A 26,504-nucleotide genomic window follows, 5' to 3' on the forward strand; every position below is an offset into this window, starting at 1 on the left:
CTCTTCGGGCCTTCATAGGGTGGAGGCTCAGTGGCTGTGGGTAGTTGGGGGTATAATCGCCCTGGGGTGGGTGTGAGTGGTGCGGACTCGTTACACATTTTCCGCAATTTCTCCAACATTGCCAATCCAATTCTCTCTTTTAGTTTAGCCTTTTCCATCGCGTCTCTTGTCTTTCCTTTGCTTGGTTCTCCCCCGTTTCCATTCAGTACTTGCCTTATACCTTTTTCGTCTCAGTAAGTCTAGGATGCGCCCCGGCTCACCCTCTACAGGGAGCCCAGTGGCAGAGACAATACAGCCCTCCTCAATCCACTCGCAATACATCTTGTCACATCGCTTTTTCCACTCCTTACCCCCATTTATTTCTAGAGCAGATTTCAACGTCTTCAATACCTTTTCTATTTCTGGAGACATTATATATTCCGTGCGTATACTCGCGTATGTGTGTAAATTAATTTTAAAAAGTAAAATCTACCTTTTTTCTTGTATAATATTATTTTTTTTTTTATTTTTTTTACATAAACAAAATTAATCTCAACACATTCAATTATGCACTGTGGGTCCCCTAAGATACCAGCCCCGACTGCAATATCTAATATACTTTCATTCGCGCGGTAAAATTATTCCATACAAACTTTGTGTCCCCAAACACTTTAAAACCCGCAGGTCATTCAAACTTGGTATAGGTACGCCGACTTAACTCAATGTACTACTCTTATTCTATAAACGTATCTTATTTCCAATATAACTGGCCCCTGGCCACTATTATTACTGTTATATTGCCGTTTATTTGCATTCTCACCTCATATGTAGGCCCCAACCTACGTCATACACACTTGGCTCTGCCTAGTACATTACTTTCGTTATTGTATGATATCACCCTCAATTATACTTGTAAGCCCCAACTTACGTCATACATTCAGTACATTTCATTTACACATTGCATCTTTGAACAATTTTGATCAAATAAAATTGCATTTGCCACCACTCAATTCACAGTATTTTAGACTATTCGTATATTGTATATAAGAAATTTGGTAACTTACATCAAACAAGTGTCTCACAAAATAAATTTGGATAATGCCAATATGCAGAACTTTAGTATTTTATACAATAGGTATCTGCTTACCTTTTTATTTTTGTAGACCGGTCTTTTTGTGAGAAACTCCGTCCGATGACAGTAAATGTTAATTGGCTGGTACGCCAATGTCCAGCGATATCCTTTGCCAGATCACGTCAGGGTCACCATGAAAGAGATTTGCGTCAGTTCAAATGTGGCATCAGGACAAAATGTGATTCAGAGTCACCGAATATATTTTAAGTATTTTAATTAAACTCAAACGATAAATGGTAAATGCAATTTTTGTATATACGGGTTCACTGTATCACCACGCAGGGTAAAGCAGGGAACTGTGGAATGTACTCAAATAGCAGTTTTTATACTATGACAGCTTTAGTTCCAACTCGTCCAGTTGGCCTATCATAGTAGAGGCTGAGCATGGTTTAAACTCTTGCTCCGCCTTTGGTGGCACTTGGACTTGTCCAAGTCCCTGAGTGCTTTCCTTTGTCCACATCTGGTTACTGGGTAGATTAGCTCCGTCTTCTGTCTTCCCCTTGATTCTTCACTCAAACAATTCCTAATATGGTACTGAACAGTGCCCTAACTCCCTGGTTGGCCTAGAGAGATACACCCCTCCCCTCTCCAGCTTGACCACAGCTTTTATGGCCTGTGTTGGTCAGTCATTACACACCTACACACACACATCTGTACTGTTTGTGTGTGTGTGTAACAAAACAATATTCATCTTCAAACAATATGCTAGTAGGCTATAGTGCATAAACATAAATCCTAACAGTAGTTATCTAGTGGTTATGATTGATTGTTTTTTATAAGATAAGTTTAATGCTAGCTAGCAACTTACCTTGGCTTACTGCATCCGCGTAACAGGCAGTCTCCTTGTGGAGTGCAATGAGAGAGAGGCAGGTCGTTATTGCGTTGGACTAGTTAACTGTAAGGTTGCAAGATTGGATCCCCGAGCTGACAAGGTGAAAATCTGTCGTTCTGCCCCTGAACAAGGCAGTTAACCCACCGTTCCTAGGCCGTCATTGCAAATAAGAATGTGTTCTTAACTGACTTGCCTAGTTAAATAAAGGTATAAAAAAAAAAATAATAATAATAATAAAAAAATCGGCAAATCGGCACCCAAAAATACCGATTTCTGATTGTTATGAAAACTTGAAATCGGCCCTAATTAATCGGCCATTCCGATTAATCGGTAGACCTCTAATCTGGAGCTTCCCCTTCATAAATTTAGATAAGCTCCAAAACCAGTAAGTACTAGCATAGTCAAAATGGAATTGAATGAGGGCAGTAGCTTGCACTTTCATGGAGTCCTTATCAAGCAGCTTGGACTTTCTAGCCAAAAACTTAATCCTGGCATTAACCTTCCCTAGCACCTTATTGGCCATGCTCACACCTCCCAAGCTTCCATCAAGGATACATCCCAAGTAGCTAACATAGGTTTTAGTAGTCAGCACCTCACCCCCTAACTCCACTCTGATTTCAGACAACCTACACAATTTAGTCCTGGATCCAAAAAGAATTGCTTCAGTTTTCCCTAAGTGCAGTGATGACTTATTATCTCCAAGCCATTTGCTAATGTTAGTAAGCTCTGTGCTAAGTATGCTCTCCAACATAGTTTTACTTTTGTGAGACACCAGAAGTGTAGAGTCATCCGCATAAAGAAAAAGACGGCAAGAACAAGCATCTTTCATATCATTAATATACAATAAAAACAGCAGAGGCCCAAGCACGCTCCCTTGCGGAACGCCACAACTCATTGGTTTTGCCTGAGACAGTGAACCATTACCTCTATTACTTGCTCCCTTCCTGATAAATAGGACTTTACCCAGCCTAGAGGGATACTGCTTAACCCCAGTGCCTCCAGTTTGGAGATTAGGAGACAGTGGTTAACTGTATCAAAGGCCTTCTATAGGTCAAGCAGTACCATTCCACACAGATTTCCCTCATCAATCTCTTTCCTGATGAAGTCAGTCAAGTAAAGTAGACATGAATCAGTGGAGTATGTTTTTCTAAAACCCGACTGAAAATCATACATTAGACCCTGTTTGTTAACATATTCATACATTTGCTCATGTACAATTCTCTCCAGGATCTTTGATGTTACACAGAGGATAGATACAGGCCTATAATTCCCAGGATCAGACTTTATCCCCTTCTTGTACAGAGGTATAACTTTAGCTTGTTTCATGTCCCTGGGAAAGGTGCCTTGTTCAAGAGAGAGATTAACAATATGTGTAATACAAGGGCCAATTTGCTCAGCAGAATCTATTAGAAACCTTGCAGGAATATTATCCAGGCCTGTGGCTTTGGAGCATTTAAGCTCTGCCAGCATACTGATTATTTTGGCTGTTGCTACCTTTGCAAAAGAAAAAGAGTTTGGCTGAACCCCTAACTCTACATAATACTTCTTGACTTGGTTGCTTCCATACAAACCAGAACTGATGGGCAGCTTGCTAACCAGCTTGCTGGCAACAGAAGTAAAAAAAGAGTTTAATTCATTGGCAACCTCTGCCTTTTCATATACCACCTCCCCTTTGATGTTCAGTCCAATACTGTTTAGTTTGTTTTTGGTAGTACTACTACAGCCTAGTTCCTTAAATGATTTCCAAAGCTTTTTAGTGTCATTTTTGTTTTCAATTATTTTCTCAGCAAAGTAACCCCTCTTAGCTTCATCCATCCTGCTCTGTGCTTCATTTCTGTGATGTTTATATAGTAACAAAATCATGCTGCTCTTGAGAGTTCTTAAATTTCTTAAAGGCCTTATTCCTTGCTTGGATAGATTCTAGAATCTCATGATTAAACCAAGGGATAGATCTCTGCTTTACCCTGACCCGTCTAATGGGAGCCATCACATTCACCACATCAAGGAATCTACATTTAAAGGCTTCCCAGGCACTGTCTACCCCTACACTATCTAGCACAGGTGACCAGTCAATTTTACCCACTTCCTCCCTAAACTTTTCTACACAGTATTTTTTGAGTCCTCTGATTCTAACGGTTTTGTGACACTTAAATATATCTTTAAAAATCTTCCTTGTGCAAAATGTAATAAAATGATCACTGATTCCATAGACTATTACTCCACTCTGCGATATTTTAGATTTATCAGACACCAATATTAAGTCAATTGTACTTTGCACTGTTTCACATATCCTGGTGGGATCTTTTATAATTTGGGTCAGAGCAAGTGATCTACAAAAGTGCATAAATACATTGTGGGTTGGGCTATTCTTTTTGCAGACATCAGTATTGAAATCCCCTAACAAAATGATTTCCTTCAACAGCGAATCATTACAGTTTGACAACACAATTTCAAGACCTTCATAGAATGCATTCTGCTTGGGCGGCCTATAACACACCCCCAACAAAATTGGCTTGGTTTTGGGAAGGTAGATATCCAGCCAGACAATCTCCAGATCAGCGTTTAAATCTGATCTGACGTTAAAAGCAATGTCTGATCTTACAAACGCACATATTCCCCCACCATTCCGATTCCGATCCTTCCTGACAACAGAGTAATTACTTATCTCAATTTCTGAGTCACAAACCGATGAATACAACCATGTCTCAGTAAAACATAAGACACCCACCTCTGATTTGCAAACCAACAGGCGTATCTCATCGATCTTCGGTCGTAGGCTTCGGACGTTTAAGTGCACAAAATGTAAGCCCTTCTTCCCAAAGGCCTCATTGAATTCCCGATCCACTTGTAACTTGCCTCCCAATGCGCTGCCATCTTCCCACTGCCCTGCCTCCGGTAGCCTCTCTGTCGCCATGGAGCACCCTTCCCCAGGTGCCACTCCATCGTCCTCACCACCATGTTCCCCGTCACTCGCCTCTGGTTGCCTCCGCTCGCTGTGGACCCCCCCTCCTCGGGTGCACTCTCCACCCTCGGTAAGTCCTCTGGTCCCACTCCACCTTCAGTGCTCACACACCCTGTGGGTACAGTATACCGACAGCAACGGTAAGCTTCATTGACCCCATGTCCAAAGCTAGAGTCGCTGCATTTTAAATGAATCCACTGCGCGCATTCCAAACATTCCAAAGCTTTGCTGTTACTCTTTATCCACCGTTCGCAAGAGGAGCATGGGTGCATAGGCCGTTTGATGGGGTTCGTGATAAAGTGAGGTCCAGGGCATTGATGGATATCACCCGATAAGAGAAGGCATAGAGTTATTATAAGATCTCCACCATTAATTTGCGATTTCAGACTGGATTTCGATGATCGTTTTGGTTTGTGCCAAGGTGCTATGAAAGTTTGGTATATAACATTCCTTCCAAATCCGAAGTGCTGGATGCCATCAAAAGTGTTTGCATGACTGAGAAGTTGCTGAGAATTTACTATTAATTTACTAAGAGGCCTTTCTACTGACTCTGGAAAACACCAAAAGAAAGATGCCCAGGGTCCCTGCTCATCTGCGTGAACATGCCTTAGGCATGCTGCAAGGAGGCATGAGGACTGCAGATGTGGCCAGGGCAATAAATTGCAATGTCCGTACTGTGAGATGCCTAAGACAGCGCTACAGGGAGACAGGACGAACAGCTGATCATCCTCGCAGTGGCAGACCACTTGTAACAACACCTGCACAGGATCGGTACATCCGAACATCACACCTGCGGGACAGGTACAGTACATGATGGCAACAACAACTGCCCAAGTTACACCAGGACTGGGGAAATTGTATCCCCTATATATACAGTTGAAGTCGGAAGTTTACATAAACCTTAGCCAAATACATTTAAACTCAGTTGTTCACAATTCCTGACACTTAATCCTAGTAAAATTCCCTGTCTTAGGTCAGTTAGGATCACCACTTTATTTTAAGAATGTGAAATGTCAGAATAATAGTAGAGAGAAAGATTTATTTCAGCTTTATTTTTTTCATCACATTCCAAGTGGGTCAGAAGTTTACATACACTCAATTGGTATTTGGTAGCATTGTCTTTAAATTGTTTAATTCGTTTTGGGTAGCCTTCCACAAGCTTCTGTTAGGATTCGTTCTTTACGTCCTTCTTTGTCAATCATTGGTTCATTGGTGAAATTAGCATTATGACAATATCTTTAATTATATAATTCAAAAACCTTTATGAATGCAATTGCAGACAGAAGTTGACAAACAGGAACATAGCACGCATGTTTCTGAGTAAGTTCTGCATCAAACAAAAGGTCTCAAGTTGTTTTATTAAACCGAAGTCCCGCCTTAGTGATGTCACTAACTAGTCATTACCTTTTTACTCCTGAGACCAAAACCCTATATAAACAATGGCTTTTAGTGTTATCTTAAACTTAGCAGTAAACGTCCACTCCCCAAAGCTGATTTCTTGTGGAATGTTTGACTAGCCTTATCTCCTCCACTCCCCTGCAGAGCTCCTTCTTCACAGTGACACATTCCTCAGAGGGGCCTCTTCATAATGAAATAGAGAGAGAACTAAAAACAATTGTGGAATACTAAACCTCTACAATGAATTTGTATTGTTAATCTGTAGTCTATGACCCTATAAATGTAAGGAGGGAGGTGTCTTATAACCCCTCCCCTTCTATTAATATAACATAAGCATAATCAATTATTATAATACACCAAACATTTGTACAGCCCCAATCATGACCCCTAGGTAAATCCTGACACTTCCCACAAAAGTTGGGTGAACTTTGGCCCATTCCTCCTGACAGAGCTGGTGTAACTGAGTCAGGTTTGTAGGCCTCCTTGCTCACACACGCTTTTTCAGTTCTGCCCACAAATTTTCTATAGGATTGAGGTCAGGGCTTCGTGATGGCCACTCCAATACCTTGACTTTGTTGTCCTTAAGCCATTTTACCACAACTTTGGAAGTATGCTTGGGGTCCATTTGGAAGACCCATTTGCGACCAAGCTTTAACTTCCTGACTGATGTCTTGAGATGTTGCTTCAATATATCCACATAATTTTCCTGCCTCATGATGCCATCTATTTTGTGAAGTGCACCAGTCACTCTTGCAGCAAAGCACCCCCACAACATGATGCTGCCCCTCCCGTGCTTCACGGTTGGGATGGTGTTCTTTGGCTTGCAAGCATCCCCCTTTATCCTCCAAACATAATGATGGTCATTATGGCCAAACAGCTCGATTTTTGTTTCATCAGACCAGAGGACATTTCTCCAAAAAGTACAATCTTTGTCCCCATGTGCAGTTACAAACCGTAGTCTGTCTTTTATATGGCGGTTTTGGAGCAGTGGCTTCTTCCTTGCTGAGCGGCCTTTCAGGTTATGTCGATATAGGACTCGTTTTACTGTGGATATAGATACTTTTGTACCTGTATCCTCCAGCATCTTCACAAGGTCCTTTGCTGTTGATTGATTTGCACATTGATTTGCACTTTTCGCACCAAAGTACATTCATCTCTAAGAGACAGAACGCGTCTCCTTCCTGAGCGGTATGATGGCTGCGTGGTCCCATGGTGTTTATACTTGCGTACTATTGTTTGTACAGATGAACGTGGTACCTTCAGGCGTTTGGAAATTGCTCCCAAGGATGAACCAGACTTGTGGAGGTCTACAATGTTTTTTCTGAGGTCTTTTGATTTTCCCATGATGTCAACCAAAGAGGCACTGAGTTTGAAGGTAGGCCTTGAAATACATCCACAGGTACACCTCTAATTGACTCAAATGATGTCAATTAGCCTATCAGAAGCTTCTAAACCCATTACATAATTTTCTGGAATTTTCCAAGCTGTTTAAAGGCACAGTCAACTTAGTGAATGTAAACTTTTGACCCACTGGAATTGTGATACAGTGAATTATAAGTGATATAATCTGTCTGTAAACAATTGTTGGAAAAATTACTTGTGTCATGCACACAGTAGATGTCCTAACCGACTTGCCAAAACTATAGTTTGTTAACAAGAAATTTGTGGAGTGATTGAAAAACGAGTTTTAATGACTCCAACCTATGTGTCTGTAGACTTCCGACTTCAACTGTATAACATTCTATTGGTTGCAAGAATTTTTTATAATCATTTTAAATTAAAATGTTAAATTTAAGTTTTGAATCCGGGGTCGTTTCGCGTGTAAATTCATAAAACATGCGCCATGGAATCAGTACATCGAAAATCTCTGCCCAACTATTTTGCAATTTATATGGCATTTATTTTTTACTCATTTTTCTCCCCAATTGGTAGTTACTGTCTTGTCCCATCGTTGCAACTCCCGTACGGACTCGGGAGAGGTGAAGGCCGTGCGTCAACCCAGCCAAGCCACACTGCTTCTTGACATGACGTCCGCTTAAAACTTGTTTGGGATAGGGGGCAGCATTTTCACTTTTGCATGAAATGCATGCCCAGAGTAAACTGCCTGCTACTTTGTCCCAGATGCTAATATATGCATATTATTAGTAGTATTGGATAAAAAACACTCTGAAGTTTCTAAACCTGTTTGAATGATGTCTGTGAGTATAACAGAACTCATATGGCAGGCGAAAACCTGAGAAAAATCCAACCAGGAAGTGGGAAATCTGAGGTTTGTAGTTTTCAAAGCTTGGCCTACCGAATACACAGTGTCTATGGGGTTAAGTTGCACTTCCTAAGGCTTCCACTAGATGTCAACCGTCTTCAGAAACTTGTTTCAAGTTTCTGCTATAAAGTAGGGGGGAATGGGAGCTGAATGAGTCAGTGGTCTGGCAGAGTGTCTCAGGCTCGTGACGCATGCTCCCGACAGAGTTAGCTCTCGTTCCAATGCTTTGCTACAGACGATGGAATTCTCCGGTTGGAACATTATTGATGATTTATGTTCAAAACATCCTAAAGATTGATTCTATACATCGTTTCATATGTTTCTACAACCTGTAAGGGAACCTTTCTAGTTTTTGTCTGGACCTAGTGCTCATGAAGATGGATTACTGGGCTGAACACGCTAACAACTAGTGGCTATTTGGACATAAATGATGGACTTTATGGAACTTTATGGAACAAATCAGTAATTTATTGTCGAACTGGGATTCCTGGGAGTGCATTCTGATGAAGATCATCAAAGGTAAGTGAATATTTATCATGTTATTTCTAACTTCTGTTGACTCCAACATGGCGGAAATTTCTTTGGCTGGATTTGGCTGGATTGGGCTCTGAGCGCCGTACTTAGATTATGCTTTTTCCGTTAAAAAAAATTGAAATCTGACACAGCGTGTCACGCCCTGACCTTAGAGATCCTTATTTATTCTCTATGTTTGGTTAGGTCAGGGTGTGACTCGGGTGGGAAAATCTATGTTTTCTATTTCTTTGTTTTTTTGCCGTGTGTGGTTCCCAATCAGAGGCAGCTGTCTATCGTTGTCTCTGATTGGGGATCATATATAAGTTGTCATTTTCCGTTTGGGTTTTGTGGGGTGTTGTTTTCTGTTTAGGTTGTTTCCCTGACAGAATTGTGCACTTTCGTTTTCTCCTTTTGTTTGAGTGTTTTTGTGAACATTAAATTATGAACACTTTCCACGCTGCGCTTTGGTCTCATTCTGATGATGAACGTTACACAGCGGTTGCATTAAGGAGAAGTCTATCTTTAATTCTGTGAATAACACTTGTATCTTTTATCGATGTGTATTATGAGTATTCCTGGGATTTCTGTGGCTATCTGCAAGATCACCGGATGTTTTGGAATCAAAACATTACTGCACGTAACGCGCCAATGTAAACTGAGATTTTTGGATATAAATATGCACATTATCGAACAAAACATACGTGTATTGTGTAACATGATGTCCTATGAGTGTCATCTGGTGAAGATCATCAAAGGTTAGTGATTAATTTTATCTATATTTCTGCTTTTTGTGACTCCTATCTTTGGCTGGAAAATGGCTGTGTGTTTTTTTGACTTGGCTCTGAACTAACATAATCATATGTTATGCTTTCGCTGTTAAGCCTTTTTGAAATCAGACACGATGGGTAGATTAACAAGATGTTTCTTTCATTTGCTGTATTGGACTTGTTAATGTGTGAAAGTTACATATTTCTAAAAAATATTTTTGAATTTCCCGCGCTGCCTTTTCAGCGGAATGTTGTCGAGGGGTTCCGCTAGCGGAAAGGTTAACCCAGAAGCCAGTCACACTTATGTGTCGGAGGAAACACCTGGCGACCGTGTCAGCGTGCATTGCGCCCGGCCCGCCACAGGAGACGCTAGTGTGCGATGGGACAAGAACATCCCTGCCGGCCAAACCCTCCCCTAACCCGGACAACGCTGGGCCAATTGTGCGCCGCCCCATGGGTCTCCTGGTTGAGATGCAAATAGCATTTTCACATGTTGAGCTGAAAAGTGGTCATTTCACATGTGAAATTTTTATTTTAACGTGTGAAAATGGGATTTTAACATAAAAATAAAAATGACACTTTTTTTGCAAGGGACAATTTTTCCTATCGCATATCGTAACATTTAATTCAAAATAAATATTTTCAGAAATGTTAATGGTTATATATTTCATCAAATCTTTATTTAATAAGCATTTGAAAAGAAGAAATACAGGTAAAAAAAATAAGACATTTGTTACCTTGATCAAGAGGGATTTAGAACAATGTGTAATTATACTGTACATACTGTGAGTATACAATTCATAAAAATTATAGACAAAAATATTGTATATTTTGCATGACATTTACAAGTACATTTCAAGCTGGAAAAGTTCTTAAATTGCTAATTGCATTTACAGTATGTTGTATTCCCATTACTGTTCAAGGACATTGTATTCCCTATCCAGGCAAGTCATCTCATGGCCCTCCTCTCCTTTGTCCTCTGTCTGAGGGGTCTCTTCAGGCTGTGAGCGAAAGTTATGCTTAAGTTCTTTATTTCCTTGCCAGATGCAAATGATAGGATAGATGCAGCTGTTTAAGACTGACAGGGCAGTGGCTGTGGACAATACGTATCTGAACCATCTGTTGTCTGTCTCCACTGCGATTTGCAGCATAGAGAGACAGAGGACAGGAGCCCAGCATAGGAAATGGGCAATAGTCACAGGTCGAATAACCAATGACTTCACTTGGTTATTTCCCCTGCTGTTAATGCAGCAACGGCTGACACATGTCGCACCCAAAGGGAGCAGCAGCCCAAAAATTAAGCGACAGCTCACCACAGCCATCATTCTCTCCTTACCCTCTTTAGAGATCTGGTGTTGTTCAGTATAATCATAGTTGTCAAGGCAGACGTGTCCATCGGCAGTATACTGAACCTCCCTGGACAGTAAAGAGGGGGCGCTTAGTATGGCCCCAGTGAACCAGGACAGCAGAACCATGCTGCTGGACATGTGATGTTCAAAACATTTGGGGACACACCAGCGCACATTCCAGAAAGTGATCATCACTGAGGCAGAGAACATGTTCATAAACATCACGAAGGACCCCAGCTTGCAGGCAACCTTCCCAAATGTCCAGGAGAAGTAGTTCCAGGCTGTGATCAAGTAAAGTGGAGTGAAGAGGCAGAAGATGAGGTGGGTGACAGCCAAGCCAAGGATCAACATCCGTCGACTCAGTTTCTTCTTGGACCTGTATTTCCAGACAATCATGAAGATGACGGCAGAGTTGAGCAGTAGACCCAGTAGAAGGTTGGCTGAGTAGACCGACACATACATTAATCTCAAGCCAGTCCTCATCTGATACATCTCATAGATGACTGGGGACTGAGATGGTATCACCACTGAATCATTGTAGTCATCATAGTCAGATGTGTTGATTGGGGCAACCATGATTTTGGTTGTTTTTTACCCTAAGAAAAAAGGAATGCAATGATTCTGTCAGAACAGGTCCTGTATGCAATGACTGCATTTACATCAGTAGAGGCTCCTCATAAGAGGAAGGGTAGGACCATCCTCCTCAGTGAATTTCATAAAAATATAAAAATATAAATTTTTAAACACTTAAAAAGTTATAATTTTTAGATAAAACTATACTAAATATAATCACGTCACCAAATAATAGATTAAAACACAATTTTGCAAAGGTCTATAGTAGCCTCAACAGCACTCTGTAGGGTAGCACCATGGTGTAGCTGGAGGACAGCTAGCTTCCGTCCTATGGGTACATTGACTTCAATACAAAACCTAGGAGGCTCATGGTTCTCACCCCCTTCCATAGACTTACACAGTAATTATGACAACTTCCGGAGGATGTCCTCCAACCTATCAGAGCTCTTGCAGCATGAACATGTTGTCCACCCAATCAAATGATCAGAGAATTCATCTACTACTGAAAGCATGAGCTACAGCTAGCTAGCACTGCAGTGCATAAGATGTGCTGAGTAGTTGATTCAAAGAGAGAGAAAGACAATAGTTGAACAGTTTTTTTTCACTTACTTAGCTAGCAAATGCAGCTAGCTAGTTTAGCCTACTGAAACACTCTGCTCAAACAGAGGGATGCTATGTTAGCCAGCTGGCTATGACTACACAACACAACACTGGAACTCTTCCAAGTCAAGGTAAGCTTTTGATTTTACTAATTTATTGCCATCGGGCCTGTTGATGTAACTGCCTACTGACTGTACACTATAATGTTACTGCATGATTGTAGCGGGTTTACTAATGCATTAGTTCTATTAGCTATGCTCACTCTGACGCTACTTTAGCTAATATGGTGACAACGATGTAGGCTGTGTGTAGCGGTTTGGCTTGGAAAGGTTTTTTCACCTGGTCACATACAGCTGATGTGCACCTTGCCCAAACCGGCTGCGCGCGTGCGCTATCGTGCATACTTTTATTTTGCCCCCCCACACCAAACGCGATCACGACACGCAGGGTAAAATATCAACACAAACTCTGAACCAATGCCATTAATTTGGGGACAGGTCGAAAAGCATTAAACATGTATGGTATTTTAGCTAGTTAGCTTGCACTTGCTAGCTAACGTTAATTTGTCCTATTTAGCTAGCTTACTCCGACAATTAATCCACACATAAAACGGCCAACCGAATCATTTCTAGTCATCTCTCCTCTTTCCAGGCTTTTTCATCGTTTAAATTATATGGTGATCACATCTAAACTTTCATTATATTACCACGACTACCGGCAAAACAGTTCGTCTTTCTATCACCCACGTGGGTGTAACCAATGAGGAGATGGCACGTGGGTACCTGCTTCTATAAACCAATGAGGAGATGGCACGTGGGTACCTGCTTCTATAAACCAATGAGGAGATGGGAGAGGCAGGACTTGCAGCGCGATCTGCGTCAGAAATAGGAATGAGTTCTATTTTAGCCCTTGGCGTCGCAGACGCTCGTTGGCGCGCGCGAGCAGTGTGGGTGTAATAATTGAATAACATGGATTTCTACATTTATTTTGCGACGCTCGCGTGTCCGGTCTGGTCAGCATGTTACAACTTGCCCAAACCGGCTGCGCGCGTGCGCCATCGTGCGCTATCGTGCATAAATTTATTTTTCCCCCCCACACCAAACGCGATCACGACACGCAGGTTAAAATATCAAAACAAACTCTGAACCAATGACATTAATTTGGGGACAGGTCAAAAAGCATTAAACATGTATGGTAATTTAGCTAGTTAGCTTGCTCTTGCTAGTTAACGTTAATTTGTCCTATTTAGCTAGCTTGCTGTTGCTAGCTAATTGGTCCTGGGATATAAACATTGAGTTGTTATTTTACCTGAAATGCACAAGGATCTCTACTCCGACAATTAATCCACACATAAAACGGCCAACCGAATCATTTCTAGTCATCTCTCCTCCTTCCAGGCTTTTTCATTGTTTAAATTATATGGTGATCGCATCTAAACTGTCATTGTATTACCACGACTACCGGCAAAACAGTTCGTCTTTCTATCACCCACGTGGGTATAACCAATGAGGAGATGGCACGTGGGTACCTGCTTCTATAAACCAATAAGGAGATGGGAGAGGCAGGACTTGCAGCGCGATCTGCGTCAGAAATAGGAATGAGTTCTATTTTAGCCCTTGGCGTCGCAGACGCTCGTTGGCGCGCGCGAGCAGTGTGGGTGCAATAATTGAATAACATGGATTTCTAAATTTATTTTGCGACGCTCGGGCACGCAACGTGTCCGGTCTGGTCAGCATGTTATGCATTGAAGTCCACAAGTGAAGGGAAAAGGAGAGAGGAGGAGAGCGCATAGATGCGAGAATGAATACAAAGTGCTGTGTTAACGCAGAATCAGGGGTGTATTCATTCCGCCTAATCTGTTGAAAAACATTTCTTAAACGAAAGCAAACGGAACAAAACGGGGATAAACATGAATTTGTCCAATATAAACTCTCTTTTGCAACTGTTGGACTATTGATTACATCCTATATCAGCTAGATGCACCTACATTGTAAACTTTCATTCATATGCTAGGTTGTAGCAACCTCATGATGGATATAGGGGAAAATCGAGTATCATGTAGTAGACTAAACCTATTGCTGTTACATTGCGCTGGGTGAATGGAATATGAATGACAGTCATCCAATATGCTGTAATAGAAATAATGCCATGCTCATGAAAAAAAGATCATCCTCCCTCATCTTAAACGGCACTAACTGCCGTTGTAAAAGTAAAAGTTTTTTAAAAAAGTACAAGTACATAAATACTCCTTCATTCCAGTTGATCAGTAAATAATGTTTATGTTGCTAGATCTAAAATAAAAACTTCCATCATTCCTTGTAGGTATACTACAAATTGTCCATGTTATACTTGACCACTACAACTTAAGACTGGATATATTCAAGGCAACACATAAATCAACACAAAGAACAACATGCTAAGTTTAAGTGAATGGTATGCTAATTGTAAAGCCAATCCATCAAACAAGTTGTTTGTAGCCTGAGAGTGGCAATAGCAATGGTCCTAATGTCTGGAAGTGAACAGCTTCCAGTTCAGAAGTGTTGCTGATACCGTATGGTCTAAGAAAAGAGTTTAAAAGGAACACAAACATGCTGTTGGTGTAAAGATTCCCACCGAAGTTATTAACCTCACCTTATGGAACAGATTTTGAGTATTTTGTAGAGAAAGTGCAGCTTCCCAGTATTCAAGCGATGTTAATCACTGATCCCCCATCAACAACAAAAAAACTTCACAGGAAATGAACATCCTGTATTCCAAGAATGCAGAACAGATTACATCAGTAAGCCATTTCACTAAGAGTCCCTTTTACGTCCCTTTAATATTTTAAATAGAAATTGTGAACCAATATTGAAGCCTGTTATATTAAATGAAGTGCCTTTTAATATAGACCACATGGATAATTCAATAAATCAAATGTTTTATATGAATAAAGACTTGGTAAAGTGCTCAATTTCAGCATTTTGACATGTCCCTCCGTGCTTCTAGGAAGATTTTTTCCCTACTTAATGAACATTTCTCCAAGTTTTCACCATCATTGTAAAGCCCTAGTTATTTTGTGGTTTTGACAAATTCATTTTTGAAGATTATTCATTTCATGTGATTAATGACTCATTTGTCTGTCCCTCATTATAAGAACAACCCTGGTAGATGAACTTCACTCTTTTTTACTAGAAATACAGATTTAGAAAAAAAAATCAAAAGAAACATTGAACATCTATAGTAAAATCATAGTGTAAAAGCAGGTGAGCTGGTTGTACTTTATTTTACAATTTTCTGGTGTTTTAGGGTGGAAAACTGAGCGGGTCGAGCGTAACACGTAAGAAAATGTGTGGATATTGCATTCAATTATCATTCCCTGTTGCACACAACACACTTCAATTCCCCATTTCACAAGGGGATTGATGGCTGATTTCAGATGAAATCATCAACCCTGTTCTGGTCAACCCTGTTACTTTATTTGGCACTTCGTCTTTTTTTCCTCGAGTTGGGAAAATATGTTTTTTATTAAGTTGAACATGTGCTCTACATGGCAGAATGTTAAAATGAGGTAAAATATGTTTTTTTCACTAAGTTACACTACCCAAAAGGGACTCATTTTGTGAAACGACCTTATTACCCATCCGCTCAAACTGGTAGACTTATTAGGTACTTACTATATTCCTTTTGTTTTATTTAACCTCTTGAGATGTGAATAGTTGTACTTTATGACAATGTTAAAAAAAAGGTGAAATCATATATATATATATATATATATATATATATACACTGCTCAAAAAAATAAAGGGAACACTTAAACAACACAATGTAACTCCAAGTCAATCACACTTCTGTGAAATCAAACTGTCCACTTAGGAAGCAACACTGATTGACAATAAATTTCACATGCTGTTGTGCAAATGGAATAGACACAAGGTGGAAATTATAGGCAATTAGCAAGACACCCCCAATAAAGGAGTGATTCTGCAGGTGGTGCCCACAGACCACTTCTCAGTTCCTATGCTTCCTGGCTGATGTTTTGGTCACTTTTGAATGCTGGCGGTGCTCTCACTCTAGTGGTAGCATAAGACGGAGTCTACAACCCACACAAGTGGCTCAGGTAGTGCAGCTCATCCAGGATGGCACATCAATGCGAGCTGTGGCAAGAAGGTTTGCTGTGTCTGTCAGCGTAGTGTCCAGAGCATGGAGGCGCTACCAGGAGACAGGCCAGTACATCAGGAGACGTGGAGGAGGCCGTAGGAGGGCAACAACCCAGCAGCAGGACCGCTACCTCCGCCTTTGTGCAAGGAGGAGCACTGCCAGAGACCTGCAAATGACCTCCAGCAGGCCACAAATGTGCATGTGTCTGCTCAAACAGTCAGAAACAGACTCCATGAGGGTGGTATGAGGGCCCGACGTCCACAGGTGGGGGTTGTGCTTACAGCCCAACACCGTGCAGGACGTTTGGCATTTGCCAGAGAACACCAAGATTGGCAAATTCGCCACTGGCGCCCTGTGCTCTTCACAGATGAAAGCAGGTTCACACTGAGCACATGAGCACATGTGACAGACGTGACACAGTCTGGAGACGCCGTGGAGAACGTTCTGCTGCCTGCAACATCCTCCAGCATGACCGGTTTGGCGGTGGGTCAGTCATGGTGTGGGGTGGCATTTCTTTGTGGGGCCGCACAGCCCTCCATGTGCTCACCAGAGGTAGCCTGACTGCCATTAGGTACCGAGATGAGATCCTCAGACCCCTTGTGAGACCATATGCTGACACATGCACATTTGTGGCCTGCTGGAGGTCATTTGCAGGGCTCTGGCAGTGCTCCTCCTTGCACAAAGGCGGAGGTAGCGGTCCTGCTGCTGGGTTGTTGCCCTCCTATGGCCTCCTCCACGTCTCCTGATGTACTGGCCTGTTTCCTGGTAGCGCCTCCATGCTCTGGACACTACGCTGACAGACACAGCAAACCTTCTTGCCACAGCTCGCATTGATGTGCCATCCTGGATGAGCTGCACTACCTGAGCCACTTGTGTGGGTTGTAGACTCCGTCTCATGCTACCACTAGAGTGAGAGCACCGCCAGCATTCAAAAGTGACCAAAACATCAGCCAGGAAGCATAGGAACTGAGAAGTGGTCTGTGGTCACCACCTGCAGAATCACTCCTTTATTGGGGGTGTCTTGCTAATTGCCTATAATTTCCACCTTGTGTCTATTCCATTTGCACAACAGCATGTGAAATTTATTGTCAATCAGTGTTGCTTCCTAAGTGGACAGTTTGATTTCACAGAAGTGTGATTGACTTGGAGTTACATTGTGTTGTTTAAGTGTTCCCTTTATTTTTTTGAGCAGTGTATATATATATATGGATTTTTTCAAGATACACTTCTCAAAAGGCACCGAATTGGTGGAACCCAAGTAGTAAAGTACCCAGCAGGCCCTAGTGTGGAGACTGCAGGGCTTTTAACGATTAACAACATATAGTAATGTTGGTCAAAGTCTATAAAAAAGTGAACCATCAACTGTGTACTGTAAGATAGACTCTGAGCACAACATGCAGTGGCTTGTTTCATTTGGTGGGTTGAGCATCCTAAAAATCTTTAAGACAGAGCAGCACTTTGTGCTATGGGGACAAAACGCATGAACTTGCCTCGTGTTGTGACATGTTTAAACAGACAGGCCTCTAGTGTTAAGCATGTTCCATTAAAAATAATCTCAATAAGACTGCATTCTTTTGGAGTTCTGGATGGTACATATTCACAATGACCCATTTATCTATAAGTTTGTTATGCTAAACATTCCTTTATTTTATGCAGTATTTCTATTGATATAAAGAGAGCTACTGTTCTCCATATTACTGAAGGTCTGCAGATCCTGGGAACATAGTGAAAACACAAAGACTTCTTTGATAAGATGTTGCTATCTGCCACTGCTTGAGGGAGACTTCAAGCATTGTGTGACCTGCAGAGTCAAGAGGATGGGCAGATTTCCGGCCCCCTAATAACCTCCCTAGCAACATATCAGGGCACAGGTCACACAGGTCAGGGAGAGTTTGAGAGACAGTTTTATGGTACCCCCTAGACTCTTAGGCTCCAATCATAGGGGATGAGGAGTGGAGTGTGCAGCTCAGTGTTGTGAGGTAGTAATAAGTCACCGGAAGGGAATTTGTAACACTGTGTTATTAGGGAAACAGCAGTTTCACATCATAACTGGGATATTACAGTAATAGATTCAACCAAGCGTACCTTGTGTGTGTGTATGTGGATGCCCATATGTCAAAGCCGTATCTGCAATTGATTTAATACCAGCCTAAGAATGTTACCCAACTGTGGAATATTAGTAAAATATTATTTTTTGCTTTTAAAAACTTTCACATCCTTTTCCATCTATACTAGTTTGTTAACAGATATGTAGTGGTTGGGGAATAGTCTCTCCAGCACAGGTAAATCATTGACCTAAACCTGGTCCTAAACCTAAATAGCCTTTTCCTGCAATCCAAAGCCGCAATCTTTATGCTTAATTATTTGTAAAAAAATGTTTATTTTTCTGCATGTCTAAGCATACTTCTTGAGCTGTTTTTATACTCCTGACTGGTGGTTCTTTTAAAGAAACGAAATGCTTTTCTGCTAAAATCTGTGTAAAAGATTGAAAGGAATGTGTCTTATTCAATACACTTAGTTTATGCTTGCTTTTCTAAAGTCTACCAACCTTGCCAGCTAAATTAGACAAGCTAGCTACTCTAAAGTGACTGATAGCCTGAAATGGCTTCTAGGTAGCTAGTTATGCGGTTGGGTACCTATCTGGGACAGCTAAAGCCAACTTCGTAAAATTGCTAAGCGGCTAGTAGTATTACAGAAAAAAAACAGGACAAATCTGAGAGGGCACGTGCCCCTTATGTGCATGACACTGTGTAAATATTTCATTGCAGCAGTGCCCATTGCATGTCACAGCCTATCTGACCCACTTCAAAGTCACTTTTAACTTTAGAGAACATGGCGGCATGCTCGTGTGTTACACACACACCTCTTGGAGGGAACCCAACACCCTGCTACACTCAACTCCTCGTGGAGTGAAAGCTGTATGCGATTGTAGGTGCGGGTAAGGGATGACAGAGGCAGAACTTAAATTGAAGCGTGGTTCGTTGTGTTGTGTAATTTAATGAGGACACTGCCACAACTGGAGGTCTGCTTGTTGGGTTTTTATTTGCCCTGCGCATAGACACATCGCACAATATGTTAGCGCATGGCGCAGTCACAGCTCTCAGGCACCTCGCTAGCTGAAGGTCAGGCAAGAGAGAACCAAATAGAAATAACAGGTGCTGCGTGCACACATTCAGTGTACAATAGCACACAATACAAGTAAAATGTACAACATAATTCAGACAAAATAAAAGACATACCTTTGCACGAAGAGACAACGCACAATATGTTAGCCCTTGGCACAGTCACAGCTCTCAGGCACCTGCGCGAGCACATGGAGACTCACTCAAACACTGACCCAAGTACCCACAAGTTACAATAGGTACCCTAGTTAGCGAGCTCGGTGAAACTTGTTAACATAAATATTTATATTGTCCACATTGTAACAAAACTTATGGTTGCATAACAGCACATTGTGTAACATTACCACGGTTTTATATTGAAAAATTGCGGAGCCAAGGACAACATATCTCACTAGTTGAAGGTCAGGCAAGAGAGAACAATAGGGGGGGTACAGAAATACAGACAACCCACAATGGACAAAACCAAAATATAATTTTTTTTTACAATCAAGTGTATTTTACAATATACAGTCGTGGCCAAAAGTTTTGAGAATGACACAAATATTAATTTTCAAAGTCTGCTGCCTCAGTTTGTATGATGGCAATTTGCATATACTCCAGAATGTTATGAAGAGTGATCAGATGAATTGCAAAGTCCCTCTTTGCCATGCAAATTAACTGAATACCCCCCAAAACATGTCCACTGCATTTCAGCCCTGCCACAAAAGAACCAGCTGACATCATGTCAGTGATTCTCTCGTTAACACAGGTGTGAGTGTTGACAAGGACAAGGCTGGAGATCACTCTGTCATGCTGATTGAGTTCAACTAACAGACTGGAAGCTTCAAAAGGAGGGTTGTGCTTGGAATCATTGTTCTTCCTCTGTCGACCATGGTTACCTACAGAGAAGTTTACCATTAACAGGGAATTTATTTCCTTCACACAGTAAGGTGGGGAAAAGGAGCTGGACGGAATCAAAGCAAAGAAATTTAAAGTTAAAGAGCCCCCTCTCCTACCTACTACTTACCTATTCTTTGCGCCACCTGGCCCGCTAACCAAAACACAGGGGATGGTCCGCCCAGGTCTTACCTAGTGAGCAGACAGTGTACATACTACATGTATATGTCTGCCCACAGGCCTCTTGCCTAAGCACTCCCAAGGTGCCTTCCCCTTCCCCCCTGGGAACAAAAACAGAATAATTACTAACGTAAAGTGACCAATTTCAATATTCACAAACAGTGCTTTTGACATACGTCTGCAGGACCAGCTACTACATACTTTACAACAATTATACAGACCAACAACAAAACACAGGACATACCAAGAAGCTCTCTCTCCTAACAAAGGAACAATGGCTTTTAAAGCTGCAGGAGTCGGTAATTGCAGACAGCTGTATCCCCTGACGAGAGGGCGGGGTCAGAGCTCCAATCGTAGATGGGGCCGACCAATCAGCTGCTTTGGACTTCAGGAAGCCATTTCCTGAAATACACACAAACACATACAAACCCACAAGAACACAGACTCTGGGGAATGTAACCTCATGTGCCCTGCAGATTAGATTTCCCAATGAAGGTCTAGCTATAAATAATTAACCAGTACACACAGACACACAACAATGGCTTGGTTTCAGGCAGTCTCACCATGGGAAAACTTGAGGGGGATTCATGCTCGACTTCCTGGTTGGTCTTGAACTGCCTGTTCTGTTAGGAGGCTGTCTGGGAAACATTCCAGACAGTAAGAGGGCTTGCCATAGTTCATTTTAATGTTCATAGTGTTTCCTCAGCCAAACATGGTCTCACATGGTTCTGTTTTGGGTCTTGGAGTCCTGGAGGGTTGGGGCAGTGTTGTTATATGTGGTGTAGTTTGGGTGTAATCCAGAGACTCCCTTTCTAAATCAGTCTCAAGTGAAGGAACATTTGTGATATCTATTAACTGTCCTGTAGCCTACCTACCACTACAGGAATGACTGTATTAGATTACAACATATTTCTACCCAGAACTTAAATTGAAGCGTGGTTCGTTCTGTGTTGTGTAATTTAATGAGGACACTGCCACAACTGGAGGTCTGCTTGTTGGGTTTTTATTTGCCCTGCGCACTTAGAGACATCGCACAATATGTTAGCGCATGGCGCAGTCACAGCTCTCAGGCACCTCGCTAGCTGAAGGTCAGGCAAGAGAGAACCAAATAGAAATAACAGGTGCTGCGTGCACACATTCAGTGTACAATAGCACATAATACAAGTAAAATGTACAACATAATTCGGACAAAATAAAAGACATACCTTTGCACGAAGAGACAACGCACAATATGTTAGCCCTTGGCGCAGTCACAGCTCTCAGGCACCTGCGTGAGCACATGGAGACTCACTCAAACACTGTCCCAAGTACCCACAAGTTACAATAGGTACCCTAGTTAGCGAGCTCGGTGAAACGTGTTAACATAAATATTTATATTGTCCACATTGTAACAAAACTTATGGTTGCATAACAGCACATTGTGTAACATTACCACGGGTTTATATTGAAAAATTGCGGAGCCAAGGACAACATACTTTGCTAGATGAAGGTCAGGCAAGAGAGAACAATAAGGGGGTACGGAAATACAGATAACCCACGATGGACCAAACCAAAATATAATTTTTTTTACAATCAAGTGTATTTTACAATATACAGTTGTGGCCAAAAGTTTTGAGAATGACACAAATATTAATTTTCACAAAGTCTGCTGCCTCAGTTTGTATGATGGCAATTTGCATATACTCCAGAATGTTATGAAGAGTGATCAGATGAATTGCAATTAATTGCAAAGTCCCTCTTTGCCATGCAAATTAACTGAATCCCCCAAAAACATGTCCACTGCATTTCAGCCCTGCCACAAAAGAACCAGCTGACATCATGTCAGTGATTCTCTCGTTAACACAGGTGTGAGTGTTGACAAGGACAAGGCTGGAGATCACTCTGTCATGCTGATTGAGTTCAACTAACAGACTGGAAGCTTCAAAAGGAGGGTTGTGCTTGGAATCATTGTTCTTCCTCTGTCGACCATGGTTACCTGCAAGGAAACACGTGACGTCATTATTGCTTTGCACAAAAAGGGCTTCACAGGCAAGGATATTGCTGCCAGTAAGATTGCACCTAAATCAACCATTTATCGGATCATCAAGAACTTCAAGGAGAGCGGTTCAATTGTTGTGAAGAAGGCTTCAGGGCGCCCAAGAAAGTCCAGCAAGCGCCAGGACCATCTCCTAAAGTTGATTCAGCTGCGGGATCGGGGCACCACCAGTACAGAGCTTGCTCAGGAATGGCAGTAGGCAGGTGTGAGTGCATCTGCACGCACAGTGAGGCAAAGACTTTTGGAGGATGGCCTGGTGTCAAGAAGGGCAGCAAAGAAGCCACTTCTCTCCAGGAAAAACATCAGGGACAGACTTGATATTCTGCAAAAGATACAGGGATTGGACTGCTGAGAACTGGGGTAAAGTCATTTTCTCTGATGAATCCCCTTTCCGATTGTTTGGGGCATCCAGAAAAAAGCTTGTCCAGAGAAGACAAGGTGAGCGTTACCATCAGTCCTGTGTCATGCCAACAGTAAAGCTTTCTGAGACCATTCATGTGTGGGGTTGCTTCTCAGCCAAGGGAGTGGGCTCACTCACAATTTTGCCTAAGAACACACCCATGAATAAAGAATGGTACCAACACATCCCCCGAGAGCAACTTCTCCCAACCATCGAGGAACAGTTTGGTGAAGAACAATGCCTTTTCCAGCAAGATGGAGCACCTTGGCGTAAGGCAAGAGTGATAACTAAGTGGCTCAGGGAACAAAACATCGATATTTTTGGTCCATGTCCAGGAAACTCCCCAGACCTTATTAATCCCATTGAGAACTTGTGGTCAATCCTCAAGAGGCGGGTGGACAAACAAAAACCCACACATTCTGACAAACTCAAAGCATTGGTTATGCAAGAATGGGCAGCCATCAGTCAGGATGTGGCCCAGAAGTTAATTGACACCATGCCAGGGCGGATTGCAGAGGTCTTGAAAAAGAAGGGTCAACACTGCAAATATTGACTCTTTGCATCAACTTCATGTAATTGTCAATAAAAGCCTTTGACACTTATGAAATGCTTGTAATTATACTTCAGTATTCCATAGTAACATCTGACAAAAATACATAAAGACACTGAGAAGCAAACTTTGTGGAAATTAATATTTGTGTCATTCTCAAAACTTTTGGCCATGACTGTAAATATGAAAAAGTGTTTGTACACAAAAAATAACATTAGCTATGCAGCTGTAATTAAATTTAAAAAACACACTCAATTATTATTATTATTATTATCAAATTATTAACATCCCCTCTTGACCTGGCCTATTTGAACTGGTCCTTGTGTGCAACTTGGTGCATAATCTAGGGGAACAACATCACACTGCTACATAAACATGCATCTTGGCCTGAAGCTATTCTCCACTTCAGATAGTATTATCATGTTAAAACATGTTAGGTGGTGGTGGTTTCCTCACATTCTACTTTGATTTAACTTCTCTTGGGTAGGTGGCAGTATTTTCACCTCCGGATTTAAAGCGTTCCCAAAGTAAACTGCCTGTTACTCAGGACCAGAAGCTAGGATATGCATATAATTGGTAGATTTGGATAGGAAACACTCTGAAGTTTCTAAAACTGTTAAAACAATGTCTGTGCGTATAACAGAACTGATATGGCAGGCGAAACTCAGAGGACAAACCATCCAGGGGGAAAAAAATTGAGGTCATAGGATTTTCCAATTGTTTTCTATGGGATACCCTTATTATTAGGAACCTGGTTGCAGTCTTTAGAAATTGTTCGATGTTTTTCTTTTGAGAAATGAAGAAGTTGTCCTATTCATTGTAAGTGTCACTCCAGGTGGACTACTGTTTTGGTGCGTGTGAACTGGAGCGCGCTTCACGTTGTTTTTATCCGGTATTAGAAACAGTTTATTCCGTCTTAAATTTGATCGATTATTTACGTTTTAGGGCACCTGAGGTTGGATTAGGAACGTAGTTTGAAATGTTTGGACCAAGTTTACAGGTAACTTATTAGATACTTTGTAGGCATGTTGGGCGAGTTGAAACCGGTATATTTCTGAATCAAACGCGCCAAATAAATGAACATTTTTGGGACATAAAGAAGGACATTATCGAACAAAAGGACCATTTGTGATGTTTCTGGGACATTTTGGAGTGCCAACAGAAGAAGATCTTCAAAGGTAAGGCATTAATTATATCACTATTTCTGACTTTTGTGGCGCACCTGCCTGGTTGAAATATGATTTTAATGTGTTTGTATGCGGGGTGCTGTCCTCAGATAATCGCATGGTTTCCTTTCGCCGTAAAGCCTTTTTGAAATCTGACACAGAGGCTGGATTAACAAGAAGTTAAGCTTTATTTTGATGTATAACACATATTTTCAAGAATGTTAAATATTTGAATTTGGTATTTTTGAATTTCGAGCTCTGCAATTTCACCGGATGTTGGGCAGGTGGGACGGTAGCGACGTTTTAACCTGATAGATATTGTGGCAGACGGCAGGGAGAGGTGAGGAGAGTGGTGATTGAAGGGAGATACCATGCAGCCCGCTGGCTCCACCCCCGAGCCTTACATGACCTTCCTGCCCACAGAGGCGAGCCTGTGGATTGTTAAGCCAGGAAGGGCTTGGGGATAAAAGAGGAAGCGACCTGCACAAAGAGGCAGAGAACGGAGAGGGAAGAGTGTGTTATGAAGAGTGTGTTATGAAGAGTGTGTTATGAAGAGTGTGTTATGAATAATGTGAGAAGAGAGAGAAATATCTGTGTGATTACCTGTTGTGACCTGGACTGTCTGATTACCCCCACTGTGTACCGAACCGGTTTGTCTGAGGACCCGAGTTTTAGGATTAGCCCTGGAGAACAGAACGGATAACGAGAACGGATTGTGGACTGTGAAATGGTTGGTGAATTCCCCCCTTTTTCCCAGTGTGCAAAACTCCCTAATAAACTCCTCATTTATATTCTAGTTGTGCTCCTTGTGCGTGTTTGGTTATTGAACTTGGTGACGTGGAAACCCCACACCCTTGAACCTGCTACATGTGGTAGAGAATGCGGGCAACCCAAACCGAGTTCAATGACTAAACAGACACAGAGCACAATTGAAGCATTGGTGAAACAGCTGGTGGAGGCGAACATAGCCCAGCAGGCTATGCATCGGGAGCTGCTGGAGGAACAGCGTCAGCAGACCGCCATGCCTGCTGGCCATACCCAGTAGGTTTATACTGAAGCTGACAGAGGCTGACGACATCGAGGCTTACCTCCAATCCTTCGAGAGGACGGCGGCTAGGGAGAAATGGCCCCATGAGCAATGGGCCAGCCTGCTAAGCACCCTTCCTGTCAGGCGCGGCACAGCAGACCTATCAGGATCTGATGGCTGACCAGGCAACGTATTACTAGGGCTTGAAAAAGGAAATCCTGCGCCAGTATGGTTAAACCCTGATTATAAGGGCACAAAGATTCCATGATTGGGCATAGGATCCTACAGCATCCCCCCGATCGCAAATGCATTATCTAATTATGCTGGCCAAGAGCTCGTTAACTGCTGAACCACTGATGCTCACGCCAATCGAAAGTGGTCATAGATGCATTTCTACCCTCTCTCCCGTTCAAAGCTAAAAAGTTAGCAAGCCAAGCTAACCCGCAGAGCGAAGATCAGCTGGTGGAACTGGTGGAAGGACAACAGGTGGCTTTGGAGGTCGTGCGCAGTGGACAACCATGGAAGGCGGAACCCTCCACTCGCCCGAAGGAGCAACCCCGGCCAATGATGGGGGGGACACCAACAGCCAACTCCCCGAGACGACGCCCCTTCCTGAACCTAGACAGCAGGAAATGCTACGAGT

General features: G+C 42.1%; 1 protein-coding gene and 1 long non-coding RNA gene across 2 annotated transcripts; both read right to left on the reverse strand.

The window, feature by feature from the left end:
* Positions 1-10,527: 10,527 nt before the first annotated feature.
* Positions 10,528-11,786, reverse strand: LOC120062892 (chemokine-like receptor 1; the record flags this gene model as incomplete). The annotated part of the gene is made up of 1 exon (XM_039012960.1): positions 10,528-11,786. A coding segment is annotated over one exon (1,029 nt), but the record flags the coding sequence as incomplete, so codon positions are not given.
* An 8,673-nt stretch (positions 11,787-20,459) lies between these two features.
* Positions 20,460-21,074, reverse strand: LOC120062967. The gene is made up of 3 exons (XR_005478444.1): positions 20,928-21,074; positions 20,634-20,784; positions 20,460-20,505 (listed from the first exon to the last, which is right to left on the reverse strand). It is a non-coding gene; the product is annotated as an uncharacterized LOC120062967 (long non-coding RNA).
* Positions 21,075-26,504: the final 5,430 nt, after the last annotated feature.

Source organism: Salvelinus namaycush, chromosome 18 (genome assembly GCF_016432855.1).
Source record: "Salvelinus namaycush isolate Seneca chromosome 18, SaNama_1.0, whole genome shotgun sequence".
In the NCBI taxonomy this organism is placed as follows: domain Eukaryota; kingdom Metazoa; phylum Chordata; class Actinopteri; order Salmoniformes; family Salmonidae; genus Salvelinus; species Salvelinus namaycush.